Source organism: Oncorhynchus gorbuscha, linkage group LG01 (assembly GCF_021184085.1).
Source record: "Oncorhynchus gorbuscha isolate QuinsamMale2020 ecotype Even-year linkage group LG01, OgorEven_v1.0, whole genome shotgun sequence".
Taxonomy (NCBI): Eukaryota; Metazoa; Chordata; class Actinopteri; order Salmoniformes; family Salmonidae; genus Oncorhynchus; species Oncorhynchus gorbuscha.
Genome location: NC_060173.1, coordinates 112,798,238 through 112,808,315, shown reverse-complemented (window position 1 = coordinate 112,808,315; position 10,078 = coordinate 112,798,238). Strand labels below are relative to the sequence as shown.

Genomic DNA, 10,078 nt, shown 5'->3' with positions numbered 1-10,078 from the left:
TTGGAATGTGTACACGGGATGCAATGGTTGCTGGGATAGCGACGGGCATGGTCTGTCCATTAGGCAGCAGAAAGAGTATGGGGAAAGAGACTGGACTGGAGCGAAGACAAACGACACTATGGGTTACACAACAAACAGCAATTATATAGTTTTTCAAAAATATATAATTTAACAACATTATGATACACTTTACACTACAAAAAAATGTATTAATAAACTTAACCGGCAATCAAAGGAACATAACTTAACAGCCTAATTAAATGGATTTCACACAATATGGTAGCAGTCCTGGTGACTGACATTAAACCAAAGAGCAAACTTTTTAATGAACCATCTGACCACGAAATGCAATATAATAAAGACATTATAGCACAAACATTTTTCCAAGAAAGAAATCAAGCTACAAAATTACAAAAATATAACTAAACAAAGATATATTTTTGACTTACTTACACTATTGGCCTTTTAGAGGATGAGGCTTGGGTAATTACAGAGCTAGATGTTGGCGATGGGAGAGCTTGCTGTATAACAACACTAGCATCTGAGGTTGCTAGAAGCACATTGGGGACTTGGGAGAGATGCAGGATGGACTATAGTAGAGCTTGGCAGTGAGGACGGCTGCAAAGATAACTCCAGAAAACACCATAAGAGACCTTAGCTGCATTAATAGTTCAACGAAAACCATTTTCTAGATTTCAATTGTGAAATAATGCCCTAGTGTTGTCTAACTCCTGTAATACCGTTTACAAACATAGTAACTATTTGATTATCAGTTAGTACTCTATGGGTCTGGTGTACAAAATATAGCCCAAAAGTGATTTCTTTATCCAAACCATTTGTACAGTTCTGGTAGAAATGTGTTATTTTTGTGAAGGAGTGAAACCATCAATCAAAACAGTGTGGAAGAGAATGAGTGTTTCGTCGGATGAAACAGTACATTGAGACTATTCAACGGAAGACAAAGCTCCCAGAAAAATGAGTGTTTCGTCGGATGAAACAGTACATTGAGACTATTCAACGGAAGACAAAGCTCCCAGAAAAATGAGTGTTTCGTCGGATGAAACAGTACATTGAGACTATTCAACGGAAGACAAAGCTCCCAGAAAAATAAGTGGTTCGTCTGTGAAGAAACTATTCAAAAATGAGTGTAAACCTCATTCTGAGATGACAAAATATTTTAAACTGTAGATCAACTCCATTACACTGGGGTGGTCATAACGGAGAACAATTCACTCTGAGCTTATTGCAATGTGGTTGAGCGACATCTCTGATAAGCCATACATTTGTGGTTCACGGATACCGTATGACTAGACTTATGGCAGTACGTCTGTATAGTTGTATTTTTTTACTGTTATTTTACCAGGTAAGTTGACTGAGAACACATTCTCCTTTACAGCAACGACCAGCAACGACCTGGGGAATAGTTAAAGGGGAGAGGAGGGGGATGAATGAGCCAATTGGAAGCTGGGGATGATTAGGTGGCCATGATGGTTTGAGGGCCAGATTGGGAATTTAGCCAGGACACCGGGGTCAACACCCCTACTCTTACATATAAGTGCCATGGGATCTTTAATGACCTCAGAGAGTCAGGACACCCGTTTAACGTCCCATCCGACAGACAGCACCATACACAGAGCAGTGTCCCCAATCACTGCTCACTGCTCTGGGGCAATGGGATATTTTTTTAGACCAGAGGAAAGAGTGCCACCTACTGGCCCTCCAACACCAATTCCAGCAGCCTCTGGTCTTCCATCCAGGGACCAACCAGGACCAACCCTGTGTCACAAGCAACTAATATTGAGAAACTTGGATATAGCAACTAAAACTAGGATCTACCAACTAAAACTAGGATCTACCAACTAAAACTAGGATCTACCAATTAAAACTAGGATCTACCAACTAAAACTAGGATCTACCAACTAAAACTAGGATCTACCAACTAAAACTAGGATCTACCAACTAAAACTAGGATCTACCAACTAAAACTAGGATCTACCAACTAAAACTAGGATCTACCAACTAAAACTAGGATCTACCAATTAAAACTAGGATCTACCAACTAAAACTAGGATCTACCAACTAAAACTAGGATCTACCAACTAAAACTAGGATCTACCAACTAAAACTAGGATCTACCAACTAAAACTAGGATCTACCAACTAAAACTAGGATCTACCAACTAAAACTAGGATCTACCAACTAAAACTAGGATCTAGCCTACATTTATATCAACTAATTCACCTGGATATCACTGTATGAAGTAAACCAAATTCGTTACCATGTCATCCCTTGTTGTAGATTCTGGATGGGGCAGAGAGGGCTGTCCCAATGTGCCGCCACAGCTGAGTGGTCCTCAATTTTGTTATGCATGATCATCGGTGTGGCAAGAGGCGACAAATCCAAGGGCATCTACATGTCAGAAACAAATGTCAACAGATCAGATAAGATCAAAACTGAAGCAACCTGTACTATGAATGTAAAGAGCGTTATTCTTGAAAGAACCACTGATTAGTAACTAGTCACCTTTCTGATGTCACCCACGGGAGCTATTTTGAAGTCCATAGGACTGGTAAGCTCGTTGAAGAGTCCAACTTCCTCACAGTACTTCAAAAAGCGTGTAGGTGTTGGCTTTGGGTCTGCAACAGAAGGTAATCTCTCTCACACATCACTTGAATTAATTATATCACTTAGCAGTGGTGAAAAGTACTTGAGTAAAAAATTATTTAAAGTTCTACTTAAGTAGTTTGAGGGAAGCTGTACTTTACTATTTTGACAACTTTTACTTCACTACATTCCTAAAGAAAAGATGGTACTGTTCACTCCATAGATTTTCCGTGACAACCCAAAGTACTCATTACATTTTGAATGCTTAGCAGGACAGGAAAATTCAGTCATGGACCTATCAAGAGAACACCTGGTCATGCCTACTGCCTATGGTCAGGTGGACTCATTAAACACAAATGCATATTTTGTAAATATTGTCTGAGTGTTGGTGTGCCCCTGCTATCCATAAATTTTAAAAATAAAACAAAAGGTACCATCTGCTTTGCTTAATAGAAGGAATTTTAAATGATTTATACTTTTACTTTTGATACTTAAGTATATTTCAAACCAAATACTTTTCGGCTTCTCCTCAAGTAGTATTTTACTGGGTGACTTTCTATTAAGGTATCTTTACTTTTACTCAAGTATGACAACTGGGTACTTTATCCACCACTGTCCCTTTAGTAAATGATTTGAAACCCCTTGTAGTGCTTACCAGCTACTGTGACACTGTTGCCTCTTGCTGGACCAAACTTTAGTGTCATCTCATGTTTGTGTTCGTGGACAGCCAAATGGTCTTCATTTGTAAATCGCTATGAAAAGATGATAACTACTTTACACATTACACATATAACCAAAGGGACTTTTAAAACACACCTGACCACATCCAGGAGCAGAACATAAGAACGGTTTGTCATCACTCATATTTAGGAATTCCTTTTACACCCGGAATAAATAATATATATATATATGATTTGCACTTTAGTAGGTAGAACATTCCAGATTAATGTTCCTCACCTTAAGCTCTTTCAAAGTTTTTATCTTGGGGACAAAGCTTATTGATGGCAAGTTGGCAACTTCCTCTTGTAAATGCATGGTCTTTTCCAATCAGGAGTGAGAATATTGTTGGGGTTAGAGGAAGAAAAGAAAATATCTTATCAAAATGGTTAGTGGAAACTCGAATTGTGAAAGATGACATTCGACGTCATAGTGCGTTTATTCAGAAGAAACAGTTGAAAACCAATTACTTAGAATTGTTCAAAAAATAATTCAGCGCATTCTTACTAAACAATGTGCGATGGATTTGTTTTACACACCACCAACTGACTTGCTCGTCCTATCCACACCACCTTCAGTCAGTAACTTAACATCTGCAAGCATAGTACGGTCGCCATATTAACTATATTTACTCATGTTAATACATGAAGGATGTGCATTTATCACAGACTAGTTTTTCTTAACACTTAAATCCCCACCAATGCCAAGAAATCGGTAAACGTGCGATATCTTTGTATACAATCTCCTTGAGCTCGTGCACTTACCCACCAGCGCAACCCTTCGTATCGAAATCCCTCGTGCAAATCTCGCGAGAGCAGCATCTCCGCTGTACAGATAGCAACCGCAATTTTATAGAAATGAAGAGAATTCGGTTGGCAATACATTTTAGAATATTGTCAATTTCAATTATCTTTATAGCTACTCATGAGAATAAATGCTGTGATAATTCCAACGACCTTATGTGAATATGACAGCAGAGATTTGGTGCATGCAGTATGCTAGGCCAATGTCAAACAACCACAATGAAACAAAATAATTCATACAAAGCACACAAGCGTCCAGATTAGAGGATCTAATCTTGAATAAAGTGCTTGGTCAGCAAAGGCACGATCGACATGGGAGTCCAGATGAACAAGGCTTTGGAAGAACTACAACTACAGTTGAAATAAGTGGGAAAAGAATCCCACCAGAACAGTGAGAATTTATTACAGAAGTCTCCTAAATACAAAAGGTAAATGTTATTATCATCTGTGGGATGGAGGAATGAACCCAGGTAAAATACCAAACGCAAAATATGTAAAATTGTCCAAAATGAAAGCAAAAAGGAGAAATATTTTTTGGATGAGATCAAGTAGTACCATCCTCAGTGTTTTCTGTTCTGTGGCGACTGAACATAACCCTGGCTCTTGAAAATGTGACAACCAGGAGCCGGGGTATGAAGGGTGACCCATCTGCAGAAACTACACGGCATGTATGAGTATTGGAATCTTCGGAAATCGTTGCATCGAAGACACTATGGATGAATTTCCTCTGGGCCCATCCAATTTGGATCTGGTGTTATCAGGCATCTTAAAGCTCTAAAATATATTTCTAAAGTATTTAGCCAATATTATCCAAGCTTAACCAAACCAAAAAAATATTGTAAAATTATCAAGGGAATCATATCAAGACCTGCAGGCTTTTTGACAGACTACACATGTTCATTCAGAGTATCCCAAATAAACTGGTGACCACTATTTAGCACCATCAAATTGTCTAGATTTATTTAATGCCATTTACAAAAGTAAGCATTCACTTGCTGCCTACTTACATACTTCTATAGAACTGCACTTGAACCAACAAAAGCATCAATGTGGACCCACAGAAGGGAACATATGATGCATTGGAAAATGTGCCAGACTGATTTACAGTAAGTTAAGCAGTTCTTTTGTATAATCCCATGCTGACATTCAATAGAAGCTAGTAGTCTTCTTGATTGTGGTGAAACATAATTCCCAACAGAAAACATACTGCCATATGTTAAATAGTCAAATACATGCATTTTAATTATGTAATTTCTTACATTTTTACAAAACATGTTTTTGTTATTTAGACTTTGAAAATATACATTTCCATGATACCAACACAGAACATTTTTGGTAACCACAATAAAATATGGAGTCACATCAGTAATTACAGTGTTTCTATGAACAATACATTTGTTACATAGCAAACAAGATTAAGAAGGCAACCATCAAACAGAATAGACCCATGGCTTCAGACAGGGCAAATCCCAGGATAGCATATGAGAACAGCTGCTGCTTCAGAGATGGGTTCCTGCAAAACACAACACATTTCTATGTAAAAGTCAGCTTTTAAAATCATAGTTTTTTTTCTTTCTTCTGAAAGCTGACATTGACAAGCACATATCTTGGCATCCATTTGTAGATGTGGACTTACCTGGCATATCCAATAATGAGACTGCCAAACACTGTCCCAATTCCAGCACCGGATCCAGCCACTCCGACCGTGGCTGCTCCAGCACCAATGAACTTAGCGGCTGTGTCGATGTCTCTGCTCACAGCACTGGTCTGGAAGCCTCTCAGTGCTACTTGGGTGAAGGGGCTCTGTGGCATGAGGGCTACATTGTTCTGAAAAACAAAGCAAGCCTCTTAATGATGGATAAAAGCACTTCCTACATCAATGGCCATTAGGGGGCTTGAAAACATCCTACATCAATGACCATTGGGGGGCTTGAAAACATCCTATATCCATGACCATTAGGGGGCTTGAAAACATCCTACATCAATGACCATTAGGGGGCTTGAAAACGTCCTACATCAATGACCATTAGGGGGCTTGAAAACATCCTACATCCATGACCATTAGGGGGCTTGAAAACATCCTACATCCATGACCATTAGGGGGCTTGAAAACATTCTACATCAATGACCATTAGGGGGCTTGAAAACATCCTACATCCATGACCATTAGGGGGCTTGAAAACATTCTACATCAATGGCCATTAAGAGGATTGAAAACATTGCATTATATTCGACAGTGAAGAGCATAAAACCTACTGCAAGAAGAGTCTTTCCTCACCTCTGTGTTGACCTCGGGCCTGGACATCATACAGGCAGACAAGGGTCTGTAAAGAGTCCGGGAGCCAGCACGGACCTGCACCAGGGGACAAGGACAAAACTGAGTGAAATAAAAATGCACAAATATTTTGCCTAAGGGCACACGCGGAAGATCTTGAAGGCAATAAATAAAATGACAGATGAAGTGCACACGACGGTTCAAAGTTCAAGACAAGTAAACTCCTAAGTGTTATGGTTCCCACCGTGAAAGGTGGAAAAAAAGTGCACCTTGACAGTAGCTAGCCACTGTCAATGTGGAATATCAGAGCTGTACCAAGACATGCATACCAACAACACATTACAATTCGTTAATTCCAACATCATAGCTGCTTTCCCAGCTTAGTCATCAAAAAGTAGATACGATTCGCTCCTCAACGCCACCTGGTAACAGTAACGTTACAAGGCTAAAACACTTAACCTGCTGAGTGCACTTTGCACAAGCTAATGTCAAACCGTTACGTTACCAGTAAAACAACCTGGTAAACATGTTTTACCTGAACATGTCAATGTTTCTAGTCAAGTAAAACATGACCTTGGACAGAGAGTCCCGAACACACAAAAACAAAGAAAGAAAAGCAGGCCAGAGGGTTAACTAGCGTAGCTATGTCACAAGCGAGGTATAACGTTACAGATGGACTTGGACGTTGAAGCAAGCCAAGTGTCATGTTGACCTTTTATTCATAGCTAACTAACGTTAGTCTATAGTTAAAAAGGCCGGATAGCTACTTCCGGCTTAGAGTATCGAATGTGCAAAACAGCTAGGAAACTAAAAATAGTGTCACTTACGTACATCATAAACGTTAACTTAGTTAACCTTAGCCAATACCCTTGTCAGACAGTTCAACACAGGCCCATACGAACACAGCCGGAGAATGTGAATTCGGATGTCAAAATTAAACATGGATTCAACAGATTGACGAAAATAACTCACCAGAGCCGGCGTGGAGACGAACTTAGCGCAGGCGTACATGTTCAATTTTAGTGTTGTTTTAATAACCCGGTCGGTCAACTTTGATTGAAGCCCGGGTCTTTCTGCGAAGACGTTACAGATAAGGTCAATAGGTTTGTAAATGCACAACGATACAAAAATAATAATGACAGACCAATGTACACAATAATCCGTACAATGTGTAACCCTCGCTTGTAATTGTTCTACGTGTTGTTTTAACGAAGGATTAAAAAGGATTTGTAACGGACAATTCTTAGATAGCACTCCTTTCGACACTTACCGACTGCAGAAGGTCGAACCACAGTAGACACAGATGGAACAACGAGGAGATATTTCACCGAATATATAAATGTGAAGCATCCGGTTGGCGTTTCCACTCAACACCAAATGTGGTGATGAGGGGAAGTCCAGTGACCGGCAGTGGGAGAAGATGGCCGATATTCTGCTAATTTTCTCATCGATTAAACATTTGCTCTCCATACAATTTTCTGTTTCCAAAAATAGATTGGGCTGCGTTTTGAAAACTTGAGACTTACCCTTTTCTCAAAAAGTGCGTTGTTTAGGAGTGCAAGGCCGACTTGAGTTATTGCACAAGCAGAGACTAGGTGTTCCCTACCGGGAATAAATGCTGGAACGCACCAATAGGAACTCACTTTCACGTGCATGGCTCTGCACACTATGTTTCATTTGCGCCCATTGGAAACGACAGGTTATAGTCTATCTTGGTTTAGTTATAAAATCTTCGGCATAGTAGTGCGGCCGCGCAAATCGTTGTTTATAGATTCCCGGATGAAGATTTTGCGACAATGAAAGTGGCATTGCATTAGTCGAAAACAAGACTTTTCCCAAGGCAGGCCTGGTTGCAGCTAGATATGTTCGAGTCGCTTCCGGGGCAATTTTTGAATTTTAGCTTATTCTCCAAACCTGCTACGGTGATTTTCGTAACCTGTCATGTTCATTATCCTAACCTGCTGCAAGAAGTTACTTCTGTTAGTCAAAACCGTCAGACCTGCCCTGAGAACAGTCTTGGTTTCCACAAATGCGATAACAGCGCCACGCAAGGTCATTTCACTATAACTTTATTAAACCCTATACTTTTACGAATGACAATTAAAGAAACATGCAATTGACAAAGATTGTTCTGGTTAATTAACTATGATAATCAATCGGAGCTCCATGAATGAAATGTATGTAAGCCTTTAATGTAGAGGCCTACCCTTTTAATAGGTGTGTCTTGTCTAAATATTAAACCAATACATATAAATAGCACAAACGGGAAGAATCAACTTATTTTCCACAGAACGTCTGGCTTAGAGAATATCAGCATTTGACAAATATATGATTGAATGGTTGATATAGACTGGACTAGGCTATCAATGATTAGATTGGTCTTTAAAAGTAATTTCCCCACTTAAATAAGCATGCCCCTTTCAAAAAATGTAGAACTAAGAATAGATATAGCCCTTGGTTCACTCCAGATCTGGCTGCCCTTGACCAGCACAAAAACATTCTGTGGTGAACTGCAATAGCATCGAATAGTCCCCATGATATGAAACTGTTTAGGGAAGTCTGCAACCAATACACGCAGTCAGTCAGGAAAGCAAAGGCTAGCTTTTTCAAACAGAAATGTGCATCCTGTAGCTCTAACTCCAAAACGTTTTGGGACACTAAAGTCCATGGTTAACAAGAGCACCTTCTCCCAGCTGCCCACTGCACTGGTAACACGGCTAGGTAACACGGTCACCACGGTCACCAACGATAAATCATGGCCACCGATAAATCCATGAAAATTGATCATTTCAATAAGCATTTCTCTACGGCTGGCCATGCTTTCCTTCTGGCTACCCCAACCCCGGCTAACAGCTCCGCATCCTGTCCGAGACCCCCAGCTTCTCCTTCACCCAAATCCAGATGTTCTGAAAGAGCTGCAAAATCTGGACCCGTACAAATCAGCTGGGCTAGACAATCTGGACCCTCTCTTTCTAAAATTATCCACCGCCATTGTTGCAACCCCTATAACCAGTCTGTTCAACCTCTCTTTCGCATCGTCCGAGATCCCTAAAGTTTGGAAAGCTGTGGCAGTCATCCCCCTCTTCAAAGGGGGAGACACTCTAGACCCAAACTGTTACAGACCTATATCCATCCTGCCCTGCTTTTCTAAAGTCTTCAAAAGCCAAGTTAATAAACAGATCACTGACCATTTCGAGTCCCACCGTAACTTCTCCGCTGTGCAATCCGGTTTCCGAGCTGGTCATGGGTGCACCTCAGCCACGCTCAAGGTACTAAACGATATCATAACCGCCATTGATAAGACAGTACTGTCCAGCCGTCTTTATCGACCTGGCCAAGGCTTTCGACTCTGTCAATCACCGTATTCTTATCGGCAGACTCAATAGCCTTGGTTTCTCAAATGACTGCCTCGCCTGGTTCACCAACTACTTTGCAGAGTTCAGTGTGTCAAATCGGAGGGCCTGTTGTCCGGACCTCTGGCGGTCTCTATGGGGGTACCACTGTGTTCAATTCTCGGGCCGACTCTTTTCTCTGTCTATATCAACGATGTCACTCTTTCTGCAGGTGATTCCCTGATCCACCTCTATGCAGACGACACCATTCTGTATACTTCAGGCCCGTCCTTGGACACTGTGCTAACTAACCTCCAAACAAGCTTCAATGCCATACAACCCTCCTT

General features: G+C 40.5%; 2 protein-coding genes across 3 annotated transcripts; both read right to left on the bottom strand.

Annotated features, from left to right (window-relative positions):
- Positions 1-1,500: 1,500 nt before the first annotated feature.
- On the bottom strand, positions 1,501-5,222 carry LOC124017806 (cyclic AMP-dependent transcription factor ATF-2-like). Its single transcript, XM_046333349.1, has 5 exons — positions 4,086-5,222; positions 3,562-3,642; positions 3,260-3,356; positions 2,524-2,636; positions 1,501-2,409 (listed from the first exon to the last, which is right to left on the bottom strand). The coding sequence occupies exons 1-5, from the start codon at positions 4,203-4,205 to the stop codon at positions 2,275-2,277; spliced, it is 546 nt and encodes a 181-aa protein (XP_046189305.1). The 5' UTR covers positions 4,206-5,222; the 3' UTR covers positions 1,501-2,274.
- A 118-nt stretch (positions 5,223-5,340) lies between these two features.
- LOC124018690 (ATP synthase F(0) complex subunit C2, mitochondrial-like) lies at positions 5,341-7,724 on the bottom strand. 2 transcript variants are annotated; one of them, XM_046334321.1, is made up of 5 exons: positions 7,670-7,724; positions 7,372-7,472; positions 6,403-6,477; positions 5,761-5,951; positions 5,341-5,637 (listed from the first exon to the last, which is right to left on the bottom strand). In XM_046334321.1, exons 2-5 carry the CDS (start codon positions 7,408-7,410, stop codon positions 5,523-5,525), a joined length of 420 nt encoding a protein of 139 aa, XP_046190277.1. In that variant the 5' UTR covers positions 7,411-7,472; positions 7,670-7,724; the 3' UTR covers positions 5,341-5,522. The 2 variants fall into 2 exon arrangements, with proteins under 2 accessions (XP_046190277.1, XP_046190929.1); XM_046334973.1 differs by lacking the exon at positions 7,670-7,724 and adding an exon at positions 7,566-7,641.
- Between the last annotated feature and the right edge of the window lie 2,354 nt (positions 7,725-10,078).